At 41.7% G+C, this 13,902-nt stretch overlaps 1 protein-coding gene across 2 annotated transcripts in view; it reads left to right on the top strand.

Moving 5' to 3' along the window:
* Nucleotides 1–13,902, top strand: part of tbrg1 (transforming growth factor beta regulator 1) — a 30,929-nt gene that overhangs the window by 2,269 nt on the left and 14,758 nt on the right. The window contains exons 2-9 of one of the 2 annotated variants that reach the window (XM_072695110.1): nt 1,120–1,286; nt 3,330–3,387; nt 3,508–3,590; nt 4,728–4,764; nt 5,103–5,165; nt 7,723–7,929; nt 10,351–10,421; nt 12,689–12,921. In XM_072695110.1, coding sequence (XP_072551211.1) covers nt 1,159–1,286; nt 3,330–3,387; nt 3,508–3,590; nt 4,728–4,764; nt 5,103–5,165; nt 7,723–7,929; nt 10,351–10,421; nt 12,689–12,921 — 880 coding nt within the window. In that variant the 5' untranslated portion in view covers nt 1,120–1,158. The remainder of the gene's footprint in view (nt 1–1,119; nt 1,287–3,329; nt 3,388–3,507; nt 3,591–4,727; nt 4,765–5,102; nt 5,166–7,722; nt 7,930–10,350; nt 10,422–12,688; nt 12,922–13,902) is intronic. The other variant, XM_072695111.1, reaches the window with a different exon arrangement.

Genomic DNA, 13,902 nt, shown 5'->3' with positions numbered 1-13,902 from the left:
TTAGCCTGGATTACTGCAGCAGTGCGGTGTGGCATGGAGTCGATCAGTCTGTGGCACTGCGTAGGTGTTGAGAGCCCAGGTTGCTCTGATAGTGGCCCTCAGCTCTTCTGCATTGTTGGGTCTGGCGTATCACATCAAAATTAAAAGTAATAAACACTTGAAGTATATCAGTCTGTGTGTGATGAATGAATATAATATACAAGTTTCACCTTTTAAATGAAATTACTGAAATAAATCATCTATTTCATGATATTCTAATTTTATGCGTAGGGCCTGTATAGTTTTCAGCAGGGAAGTGTATTTCGCCCTGTCTAGTTAGCATATTTTATCGTATCATGATGCACAGTATACTTATAATATACTAAGTACAGCTGCAGGTGTCGTTACCAACAGTGTAATTAGACTGGTTTAATGGGATGACCTGAGTGGTCCAGCATACTAAGGCTCTCTCACTATGATCAGAGGATCGATGGTTCGAATCCCGGTCATGCTGCTAGCCATCAGCAGCCGAGGCCCAGAGAGAGCACAATTGGCCTTGCTCTCTCCAGGGTGGGTATATGGCGCTCCCTCCCCACATCGCTTGGCTGCAGTGCTGGCCTCTGGTGCGTTTGAGCCGCGTGTGCTGCGCTTCCTTCCAGGCGCGTTGGTCACCCGGTTGGTCAGTGTTGAGGGTGATCGCATGCGATGGTGGGAGAGAGTATATACGGATTGGGTAATGGTCCAAATTGGTGAGAAAATAATATTTTTGCCATATCTCCCAGCCCTAACTGTACAGGTGCAAAGCAATGTAATGGCTTTAATGCAATTGCAATAAAGGCACATTCCCTATGGATGGTTATGTGCCATAGTGAGCTGCATCCTGCTTAAGTGCTGGCATGTGTGTAACAGTGCATCAGGAAAAAGCCATCTATGAAAAGCCAGCACCAAGTCCCCCTGCCTCCCAGCTCTAGTTTCATGAGTAGATTTGACCTAAAAATGAATTGGTTATTATTTTTCTCCATTGAAATTTAGTTCAGAATATCAAAAGAACGTCAAATTGTGAACCTCATTGAGTCGGTACACCCCTTGTACCACGTTGTTAGTTGTACTGAGACAAACTGACTGTGACCTGTTTTACAGACACCAGCTAGTCTCCTGTCTCCTGGCCCTCTGCTTACGATGGACCCCCTGAACACCCTCTCCAACTTTGAGTCAGAGATGGAGTCAGACGGTCAGGGCAGTTACTCCCTCTTTCCGGCTCTGGACAGCATGACTGGGTTGTCAGCCACTTCTGAGACACTGGAGACGTGAGTATGATTGTAGGTGTGGTCGTCTGAAGGATTCAGACAGAAACCATATATAGGTTTTAAAAAAAAAAAAATTAATAATGGAAAAATGTGTGTGTGGCAGTATGACTTTTAGGATTTGTGTTTGCTGATTCTGGTAGTTATTATTAAAGTGATGAGAGGCTCCAGACTGGGTTTGGTGAAGCCTTTTGTTGATTGTGGATTCTGACAGTTTTTCCATTGAGAGTTTGAGACTATTAGTAAACTGTTCCAGTGAGTGATGGAATTTCTGTTTCCACATCTGGGGTCTGTCAAACCAGTGATTATTCTGTTTGTCTGTTGTTAGCCTTTCTCAAATGGGTTGTTGAGATGTCCCCTTACAGGCAGAGTGATGGTGAGCATATGCTCATAGGGCTGATAAAGGTGTCTGAAAGGAGGGTGACGTTTTGCCAGAACTGGTAGACGGTTGGTGGTTTTGGTTTTGGTGTGCACATGTGCAATTAAGAGTCATTTGCAATAACCTGTAAATAATATAGTTATTGCTTTTTTACGTCTTATTTATATTGTGTATATAGTGTAATTTATTTATCTATGTTTTTGTAACTGAGTGTCTTGCTATACCTTTCTGCTGTGACACTGAGAATTTCCCCACTGTGGGACTAATAAAGGATTATCTTATCTTATAATGGATTCTGTTAAACAGCAGCAAATCATTTGTTGTGGAACTACATTATGGATGAGGGATATTCTCAGTATTCAGCATATTCAGTGTGAAATTCAGGGCTTCTATAATTTAGTTAGTAAAAACTAATATATACAAATAGTAGAACACCTGAGCTTGTGTGTAGTGTTGCAGTGTTGCAGTATTGGTGCAGAAACTGGCACTTAGACGCATTAGATCCGCAATAGAGAGCACAGATACCATGAAGCTTACTGAGGGCCTTTTTTCTTTTCTTTTTTTCCTTTTTTACAGATATATAAATCTGAATAATATAAATAAATATAAATAAAGATCAGATATATAAAAAAGTACAGTCTATAAAAAGTGGAACTCTATAAATATCAGGATTTAGAGCCGTCTATCCAGTATTGGAGTTTGTATTAATATCGGCACCCTGGGTATCGTAAATCTGGGTATCGGTGCCGCCCTAGTTGTGCGTTATTGCGAGTAATATTATGGCTGTGATGTTGTCCGTGATAACTCACTACCTCTTGTTTTCAATTGCTTAAATAAAGTTCATTTGCATTAATAACTGAGCATATAACCTTCACAACTAGGTGCACGTCTAAGAATGTGCCAAGAAAGGACAATAGAAATGCTTTCAGTCTCTCGTCATTTAAAGACTTGGCCACTGAAACCCAGACTGAAGACCCTCCTCTTCTGAGAGTACTCAGGCGAAGAGAAGAGTATTATGGTCTCCATATTGACTTGTGTTTAGTAGAGTCTAAGATTAGAGGATCTCTGAATTTTAGTCTATTTAAACTAGCTGAGGTTCTTCTTCAGTAAACAGTGAAGCTCTTTTGTAAGTCGCTCTGGAGAAGAGCGTCTGCTAAACGCCTATATTTAAATTATCAGCGCTGCAGAGATAAACCATTCCACAGCTTAGGCGCAGCTACAGACCTGACCTCAAGTTGTATTTTAATGACGACTGTGGGGGTAAGGGGCAGTAATTAGTTTGGTAGGGACCTGTATTAAGACTAAAGTGTAAGAACAGTAAATCAGTTTTATACTTTACAGGAAGCTGATGCTGGAGAAGCACTGATGACTGATGCTTTCTGCACAGTGAGGAATGACTAACTGCCTTACAAAGATAATTGCAGCCTCAAGGCGCGGCATAAAAGAATCACCAAGTCATTAAGCCACTGATTTCAGTCTGGCACGGCTCTCAGCTTATATAAACTTTAAAGACTCTGTTCAACTGTCTCTTTCATTAGTGTGATTTTTTTTTTTTTTTTATGACATTAAAGAGATAAGTAAGAGTTTTGGTCGATTAGCAGAGGAAATTGCCTCAGACTGTGCTCTCAGAGGAGCTGATGGTTTGCTGTGTTGCTTTTGTGTTTAAGGGAACCATCTGGGGAAGTCTCAGACAAGCCGAACCTCACATGGCTAGATGCAGCTCAGGTTGAGTGAATGTTTTGTTTTTTTCTCCAGATATAAACATCATGATTGGTTAAGTTTTATTATGTGTTATAAGATGATTAACTTGGTGAGCTGAATCAGATTTTCCTTTAATTGTTTCAGATTGTTCTAGAAGAGGCAGGACGGCCCATGCACATCAAGGAGATCAAGCAGAGGATTATTGATCGGGGATTGGTGCAGTCCAAGTATGAAAAAAGGGGGGGCTCTACACTGTATGTTTTAGACCTGTCGCGATAATTACGTTATCAACTTATCGTACAAAATATAGATTACCTCAGTAGGGCTGTACACCCACTTAAGTTTGTGAGTTAAATCTGATTTGGCTATTCAATACGAAGATTCGGCTTTGTTCATAACTTTAAAACATATTTCGGAGAATTTAAACAGAAAATATGGGGCTGTCGTATGGATTTGTGGAATATTGAGACAGGCAGCAGCATATAATTATGTTTAAAATAAGCTCTTATAGCCTTTTATTTGTATTGTTTTCAATTTATACATTATAATCGCTTCTTCAACGGGATCAGACTACTTTTTAAATTTCTATTTAAACATGAGAAAACTCTTAAAGCTAAATAAACCAAAAAAATTATTAATGTCAATTATTTTTTGCAGAAATTTGCAGTCTGAAATTTGAACTTATCGCCTTCCACAGGATTATTAGGTGGCTGTATTTTTCATTGAATATAAATAAATCTTAGTTTTGTTTATATTAATTATTAAATGACGAAATAATCAAACTAACCACTTAGTGTGTGGCCATACAAGGCAGGTTCATAGCCATACTTTCTACATCTCGTCTTCTGACGGGCCCAGCAAATATATACAGAACCTATATTTTGAACTAGCCTGTGAATAGACATACTGCCTGCAGTAAATCTGCAGAGCTTGCATTCAAGGTTGTCAGGATTCTCCTTCAAAACATCTCCATACTTCAGACCTTTTCTGAAAAACTGTTATTGCTAGCCTGTTGCTAGCCCGGCTTGCCTCAAGAGCTGGCCAGATAGCCCCGCTCGCATATGCTGCAAGTTTTGGACAGACAGTACGCACTGCCGAATACACCTCATACACCTCCCAATTAAATTAAATGAATAAATTAAGCTTTAAAAGGTTGTAATTGCATTATTATGCGATGACGTTATTGTCATATCAGCGGCATAAAACGGTGCTAAAATTACGTAGTATCGTTTATCGCAATTACTTCTGGGGGGAGATATCGGCCGAACAGAACAGTTATCGGGACAGGCTTTAGTGTGCTTCATGTCGAAGAGTTGTAACAGAGCAGTGACCCAACCATAACTAACATGATCTTCCTTCCATAGTGCAAAGTCGAGCCTCGAGGCTGTGATGTATCGTGAGGTAAGACATCACTTCATCACTCAGGCCTGACATGGGTTACAGTAGTGTGAGTGCCGCCCATCAGACTACCATGTCCTTGGTCAGTTATGTTTTGTTTACCATGTGTTTTCTTTCATTTATAACCAGTGGCATGTCTCTCTACATACATCTTTACCATTTTCTCTTATCTTATTGGTTCTCCCAGCTCTTATTTATATCAGGGTTGATGAAATTGCCCCGAATATAGATCTGTGAAGCAGTGCACACCATGTGAAAAGAGATTTACACCGTGGTGTCCTGTCTGTAGAGTTTAGGCTTCAACGCCCTAGCATTGGCTTCAGTTTCGCGCTGTATTTCAGACACAGAAAGGGAGCAGGCGCTTCAAGAGGATTGAGAACAGAAATGGAGTCTTTGCCCTCTTGGTAAGTCTGGTTTGTGCTCAGAGTAAATTCGCTGATTTGCTTCTAATCTATCTTAATCTATCATAATTCTGAATGGAAGAGGGGTGGTCATCTCCAAGCCAGCAGCTTGTTGTCCTCTAGCTCATTTTAGGGCAGGGCAGGGCTGAGGGAGCTTTGTTTTAGTTTGTATTTTCACTGTGATTAACGTTATTTACGTTGAAACCTATATCACAGCCTTTTCACATTCTTAGTTACACATGAATATTAATGCATATTGTAACATATTAAAAAGACTAAATGCAAATGGCACATTTAGAAACCTCTAAACTCTAGGATATCATTTTAATCTATAAAGAAATTTGATTAATGTGAAAAAGTAAAGCTAAATAACCAATTTTTAACCACATTTTATATTTTTTGTCCTAAAAATTAAGAATAACAGTACGTTAATGCAGTTTATCTTTTTTAATTTGGTATACTTATCAAATGATAACCTTACTTTTTATTATAATATTATATAAGCATATAAGAATATAAAATATAAGTATTTAAATGATACTTTTTAAATATAGTCACTATATCCTGTGATTGAACGTGGCTGCAGACTGCTGTTTAACCTTTTAACCAGTCCATCCTCACCTCCATCTCCCCTCCTCAATCAGTTATGCAGAAGCCTTCTTTTAATATAGATTATTAATACATTAGAAATGTCTTTCTAGGAATTATAGAAACAAATCTGTGCATTGCAGATCGTTAGGTGCCTGTCGCTGATTTTTAAGCATTTGAGTTTGTCAGTGCAAGGCCTGGTGAATAGGGCAAAGTAAGTAGACGTCAGAGAAGGTTCTGCTCATTCTGGTCATATGAAGTTGAATAGAACCATAAGACGGAACAGAACTGCAATACACTCTATAGACAAAGTTTTGGGACCCCCATTGACTTCCCTTTCCAAATCTATAGACATGTAGAAATTAATACGTAGAGATTTTTCTGCACTCTGCTCTGAGCTCAACACTCGGCCCTGAGTCCGCTCTGTAACTTTACGTGGTCTGACAGACACTCGGTGGCTGAGCTGCTCTCTGTGGTTCCTCCTAAACGCAGACTGCAGGGATAGGGGTTTCATTTTATACACCTATGGTGCCTAAATTCAATGATTAAAAGGTGTGTCCCAATACTTTTGTCCATTTAGTGGATGCATGAAATGGTGTTTTAGATGAGCTTAACTGTCATCATATGACGTTCACATTTTACGTTTAGTGTTTGGTCATGTCCTGCTGCATCCATCAGGTTTTCACCTTTTTCCAAATGCCAAGACATGCTTGATGTATAAAATGCTTGCTTCGGTAGTTTTAGAATTGGAGCTCTGAAGCTAATGTGTTGTTATAAGTTTTATATATAGATATCTAGATATCTGCTCCACAGGCAAAAAATGGTAGTAGTAGCTTTAGGCTCCTGCAGAGCCTCCGTGACCGTGCAGTGAGTGTCTTGTTGGATATGTGGAAAATGGGTCGCAAAGCAGATGCAGTTAACGATTGGCTAAAATATATGTTTGCATTTGGGCATAGCTAAAGACCACAGTGTGAATGAAGTGGCTGAATTTGTAGATGTATGGAAGCTTACATTCATATGGGTCTACCAGCAGTGGCAAAATTCCCAGCCTACAGGAGAATCTCCTCAGGATTGTGGCTGAAAGATGAAACTGACAGACGGGGATTAAGAAAATTGCTGCTCTTCCAGTCATGATTTGCTTCTAGAAATCAGTGCAGGTTCTTCACCACCAACTTCTACGAGAGCGGTCCACAGGGAGCTGCAGACCATCAGCCCGCAAGAGGCCTTTAATCACTTCTGCTCTGAATTTTGGAGAATCTTCTCTAGACTGTAGGGATTTCTACCACTGCTGGTAGACCTGTATGACTGTTAGCTTCCATACACCTGCAGATTCACATCCAATGAGATGCTCACTGCACTGCACTGCTCACCCGCAGCTGTTTATAATACCCATGCAGCGCCATCTGCAGGAGCCTGCAGTTATTACCACATTTTATTCTTATTCTTATAAGTGTATATATATAATATATTATATTATATGTATATAATATGCATATTTATGTATATACATGCATACATAAATACACACACGCGCGCACACACTGTGCATGGACACTTTTCGGCCCCTGTTGACTATATGAATTGCTTTTTATTTGTTAGTTTTTTTTAATTAATTAATTAATTAAACAGAGCAGAATTGAAAGAAACCTAAAGCCACACAAACATTGCAAGTGGACTTTAAATATAAAAATACATAAAATGTAGTTTGGGGGTCCTCACACAGCTCCACACATTTTATGGAAAGTGTGTGAAGATGCAGATATGTAGTTTGTGCTAACCCGGTGGGGATACGCTTCCATTTGCTGGTAGGCTCAATTAGGCTCATGGCTCCAGTGCAGCACTAAAATACCCTTGGACACCAAGCATGTCTTGGCAGGTCAGCTGGGTTAGTAAAAGGGGGAAAATGTGTGAATGGGCCTGTCCTTTAACTCTCTCACGTTTTCCACATCTTTTATGTGTCCCGTGTGTCCAGACTGATGAGGAGAGACAGCAAGCTTTGCAGGCATTTACTGCCCAGACGACCTACTCAAGTTCAGGCTCATCTCTGCCGTCTGTCCCCTCACCTCATGGACATTTGGAGCTCAAGCCAAAAGTCAGGAAAGCTCTCCGCAAGAACCAGAATGAGAAGTACAGGCTCAAGTACCTCCGTCTGCGCAAAGCTGCTCGCACCATGATCTTCGTGAGTAGTTTCACTGCTGTATTTGAAAACCTGATGCCATTACAGTGCCATTCAAAAACCTTTAGACATTATCATGTATTTTAAAGTAAATGTTTGTTCCTAAATGTGTAAGTAGGCTCTGAAAGTGACACCCCAGATAAAAAAAATTATTTTACAAAACATAAAAAATAATGTTTAAAAATAAAGTTCATGACCAATTAAATAAGCTTCTGTAATTCCTGACTGGTCACGTGGAGCCAACCCATGACCTTTTGGGCTTCTGTAGGTCAACTATGACCGATCATGTGGAGCCAATCAGTGACCAATTAAGGCTTCTGTAGTTAATGACCAATCAGACCAATTTAGTAGGTCAGCTATGACATTGTGTTGAGCCAATCAGTGACCAATTGGGGCATCGGTAGTTCAGCTAAGACTGATTATGTGGAGCCAATCAGTGACCAATTAGGGCTTCTGTAGTTCAGCTATGACAAATCTTGTGGAGCCAATTAGTGGCTATTTAGGACTTCTGTCGTTCATGATCGATCATGTGGAGCCAATCAGTGACCAATAAGGGCTTCGGTAGTTCAGCTATGACCGATCATGTGGAGCCAATTAGGGCTTCTGTTGTTCATGACTGATCATGTGGAGGCAATTAGGGCTTCTGTCGTTCATGACTGATCATGTGGAGGCAATCGGTGACCAATTAGAACTTCTGTCATTCCTGACCGATCATGTGAAGCCAATCAGTGACCAATAAGGGCTTCGTTAGTTCAGCTATGACTGATCATGTGGAGCCAATTAGGGCTTCTGTTGTTCATGACTGATCATGTGGAGGCAATTAGGGCTTCTGTTGTTCATGACTGATCATGTGGAGGCAATTAGGGCTTCTGTTGTTCATGACTGATCATGTGGAGGCAATTAGGGCTTCTGTTGTTCTTGACTGATCATGTGGAGGCAATTAGGGCTTCTGTTGTTCATGACTGATCATGTGGAGGCAATTAGGGCTTCTGTCGTTCATGACCGATCATGTGGAGCCGATTAGGGCTTCTGTTGTTCATGACTGATCATGTGGAGCCAATTAGGGCTTCTGTCGTTCATGACCGATCATGTGGAGCCAATTAGGGCTTCTGTCGTTCATGACCGATCATGTGGAGCCAATCAGTGACCAATAAGGGCTTCTGTAGTTCAGCTATGACCGATCATGTGGAGCCAATTAGGGCTTCTGTCGTTTATGACTGATCATGTGGAGCCAATTAGGGCTTCTGTCGTTCATGACCGATCATGTGGAGCCAATCAGTGACCAATAAGGGCTTCTGTAGTTCAGCTATGACCGATCATGTGGAGCCAATTAGGGCTTCTGTCGTTTATGACTGATCATGTGGAGCCAATCAGTGACCAATTAGGGCTTCTGTAGTTCAGCTATGACAAATCGTGTGGAGCCAGCCCATGATCATTTGCTGTTAGACCCGTATGACCGTACTCTTCCATATGCCATATCACACTATGGTCTTTGGCCACGCCCAAATGCAGTCACTCCTTTTAGCCAATAATTACCTGGATCTGCTTTGCGACCCATTTTACACACTTCCTACGAGACGCTCACTGTTTGCACTGTACCAACTCTCCTCAGTCTATCAATCCTGTCACACATCCTGCAGGTGTTTACAGCTCCATCATCCTCATACAACAACATCTGCAGGAGCCCTTAAGTTACTACCACCTTAAACTGAATGATAATTTAATAATAATTAGACTTAATAACTATGTGAATTTAGTCCTGAGGACAAATGTAAGCAGTGAGCGTGATTCCTAATTATTTATTACTTATTATTAAGGTGATTTTGGAGTGGTGATTTGCCTGTTGTGGAGGCGACTTCGCTGTTGTACACTCTTAAAAAATAAAGGTGCTTCAAATGGCTCTGCGACGTCATTGAAGAGCGTCTTTGCGTTCCATAAAGAACCATGTTTGTAATAAAGAAGAGAGCGAGTGGAGGAACCTTTAAATGATGGTCCTTTGATGGGCTGCAGTATTATCTCTTCACTGGCTTCCTGTAGCTGCTGCCCAGGTCATCAGATTCAGACCCCTGACTCTGGGCTACAAAGCCAAGACTGGACCAGCCAGCCCCTCCGTACTTGATGGCGATGGTCAAAAGCCGATCTGCACACCGAAGTGGTGGAACGAACTTCCCCTGGGTGTCCGAACAGCAGAGTCCAACGCTCACTGTCCTCAAACCCAGACTGAAGACCCTCCTCTTCTGAGAGTATTCAGGCGAAGAGAAGAGTATTATGGTCTCCATATTGACTTGTGTTTAGTAGAGTCTAAGATTAGAGGAGGTTTGAATTATTAGTCTATTTAAACTATGAGGTTATTCTTAAGTGAATAGTGAAGCACTCTGGATAAGAGCGTCTGCTAAACGACGTGAATGTAAACCTTCTTCGCAGGAAAACGCAGCTCTGTGCGATGAAGTCGCTCACTTGGAGGAGAAGTTTGTGCGGGCGAAAGAAGAGAGGAGGTGAGTAAAGTCTCTCAGATGGAGACTGCCAGATCAGATCAGTATAAAAATTAAAACTTGATGTGAAAAGAGTTTACTAGTTAACTATTATAAAAATAAGAAGCTTGTAAAAACTCAAAATCAGATTAATAGTGGGTGATGCTGCAGTAATGACACTCCAGGTGTCTAGTCTCTGTCCACACATTGTTTTGTTTTTATTTTGAAAGTGAAAAGCTGTGAGATTTATTTTTTGTAGCCACAAACCACAGCAAAGAGGAACGCAGCAGTTTAGAATTAACTTGTTATAACTGAGAAAGTAATAACAAATACCAGCTTATGTAGTTTTAAGCTGTTTATCTCTCCTACTGTTTAATAAATACCGACAATGTTTTTGCTACTAAAACTATTTCAAACTGAGACTTGATTAGAAACAGATAGAAAAATTCAGAATATTAAACAAAATTACAGCTACAAGCCAAACATGCTTTGTATCAGCCATACGACTAAAACTAAGTTAGAATTAACAAGCAAAATAAAAATAAAAACTAATAAAAGTCTTTAAGCTGTAATGATCCCAGGGCAGACTGGAAAGCACAGTCAGTGACTGTAGTGTTCACTTATGCTTTTTAGAGAATGTGGGATCGACAACATTGTGCTCTCAGACAGCCCCAGTTATTGGCCCCCAGTATGTCTAGACTATGCTTGAAATTAATGGGAACTATTTTTTTTATTTTTTTATTTTGGAATGAGTTAAAATTCCCGAGGGCCTACTGGTCTTCTGCCAGTGTCTGTGCTGGGATTTCCTGTGGCTTGCTGTAGTTCTCCTTTCATGCTTGTACTTGGATAGCCAAACACACACGTGACCTGTTTCCGACTGGGAATGTCATAAGATTGCCAGCTGTGGGTGACCAATTAAACAAAGTGCTTGAATAAACAGCTTGAAAATGCATAGCTTGTCCTCCTACGCAGCGAACATCCTGCCATGTGCTGTGCCATGATAAAAAGAAAAATTCTGAGGATTACCTTCTTCGGAATAAAAAGGGGGGCCTTTGAAAGAGAGGATTCTTGGTTGGGGAACTGATGGCAGGAACATCAATCATGAAGAACACTCGACTTGGGACAGGGCATAAATGGGAAATCGGAATTTCGGGGGAGGTGATCTGAGAGTTTGTTAGATAACAGTTAACGTTGATGGGAATTTGGACTTTGAACCTATGACCAATTGAGAATACCCTAGATCCTGCTGGTCTGCTTCCAATCACATTTGTAACTGTGTGCTTTCATCATAACGTTTCTCAAGGCTGCCAATACTTTTTCTTCCACCCTTTTTTGGCGGAGAAGCAGAAACTCAGAAACTAACAGCGGATCTGGAATAGTTTTAGTCTTTTGGCCCAACAACATTTTACAGTACAGTCATCTCAAAACTAACCGATGGAGTTTTAATGTTGTTCCATTCCTGCAGTACATTCCCAGAGACTTCGGAGAGTTCAAATCTATGCTAAAAAGGTCACTGAAACTGTTCTGGTGGCCCAGACGTGGGTTAAACCGGGCTCTGGTTCTTGTCACCCTTGGTGTGATTCATTTGAGCAGGTGTGAAACAGTAATCACACTCGGAGGTGGACCAAAACAACCACATCAAGACCCTCTCAGTCCAGAAGGATCCCAAATAAACTCCAAGGTGGTTCGTTTGTGGGAATATCGTGATTGGACCTTAATCCGACCCAACTATCATCCTTCTGTAAGTTTGAGGTAAACAGCCCCCATATGGTCTACTGCCCAGATAATTCGGCTGCTACATCTGTAAACAGAGGCCATCTCTCACGTTAAGCTGCATAGAGATCTGCACTAGTCCAGGACACAGGACCTTCTTCCTGTATTTACTTTCTTGCTCTGCCCCAGACAGGTCTGACCAATCAGCAGAGAGAACGTGGTTCTCATCTGCTCTGTTGTGATGCATTTTGGTGCGCTTGGATTTTTCCCTGTGTGAAAAGAACCAAGGGCTAAATGGACCAGAGCTTGACGTTCCTTGGAGTTGCCAATTCATTAGGTGCACCTACCATGACCAGCCACATAATCACATAATCAGACGCCTATCATCATCAAGTGTACTGTGTGGGTCTAGGGTTGCTGACCGTTGCCCACCGTAGTACGCCACTCCTCCAACACAAACACTGCATAGAAAAGATGAGCTGTGGTCTCTAACTGTACACATGCATGGTGAATGTGTCTAATAAAGTAGCCAGTCACTGTAAGTGCATGTTCGGTTCATTTGTCACGGTTTTCAACAGGTTCCTGCTGAAGACTTTACTGCAGTACCAGTCTCTGGCAGAAGGCGAGATGCTCTCGACTCCCAGCAGCTCCTCTCTGCCTCCTGCTGCCTTCAGTTCCAGTGCAGCAGGGGCTGCCATCATGCCAGCAGGCCAAAGCCAGGGGCCTGGACCCTCAGGGCCTGAAGAGACCTTCCTGAAGAAACCCAAGAAAGAACGAAAAGAAAGGGGAAGGGAGAACGGACGAGAAGACAGTAGGTCCTGAACTGGGTGGTGTCTAAAGTTGTGTTGCAGCTGAGTTATGTTTATAAAGTAGTTTTACAGGCCTGGATTTGACAAACATGGCACAGATGTTCATTCCTTTACACCACAGGAACTGCAAGTATGGACCTCCCTTCATAAAAGCAGTTGATCTAAAGGGATAGTTAGAATGCTCATTCTAAGACCACATTCTTTACTCATTAACTGTTTCCTTCACTTTCTTTGTAGACTGTTTGATGCATTGATGAGAGATACATTGATCAGCCATAACATTAGTACCATCTGTCTAATATCAAGTGCCGCCACAACAGATCTGACTATTCCACAAGACCACAAGATCAAGACCCTCTCAGTCCAGAATGATCCCAAATGAACTCTAAAGCGGTTAGTTTGTGGTCCCCTTTGTGCTGCCACAACAGATCTGACCATTCCAAAAGACCTCTGAAGGTGTTCTGTCATAACTGGCACCAATACGTTAGCAGCAGATCCTGCAAATTGAGCCGGAGGTGCCCATGATGCAGGTTCACTGGTTGTCCTTTCTCTGAGCCTTTTTGGTAGGTACTGACTGACCACTGCATACCGAGAACATCCGGTATACAATCTACTGAACATTGGGTTTACGTGGTGACTTAGCTGTTAGAGCTGAGAGAGATGACAGGGTTGTGGGTTCGATACCCGGGTGCGGCAAGCTGCCACTGTTGGGCCCTCGAGCAGGGCTCTTCACCATCTCTGCTTCCCGGGTGCTGGAGTTGGCTGCCCACCGCTCTGGGTGTGTGTGTGTGTTCACTACCACAGATGGGTAAAATGCGGAGGACACATTTCGCACACAACCTGCCTGATGTTTTGGAGATGTTCTGACCCAGTTTGACTCGTCTAGAACCTCACAGTCCGGTTCTTGTGTTCAGAGTGTCTCCGATTTTTACCCTTGTCAATTTTTTTCCCTGCTTCAGTACCTCCGTCACCTATAAGTACTG

The sequence above is a fragment of the Salminus brasiliensis genome, chromosome 13 (assembly GCF_030463535.1).
Source record: "Salminus brasiliensis chromosome 13, fSalBra1.hap2, whole genome shotgun sequence".
NCBI classification, from domain to species: Eukaryota; Metazoa; Chordata; class Actinopteri; order Characiformes; family Bryconidae; genus Salminus; species Salminus brasiliensis.
Note: the sequence above shows the minus strand (reverse complement) of the source record. Positions and strands in the feature narration are given on the sequence as shown.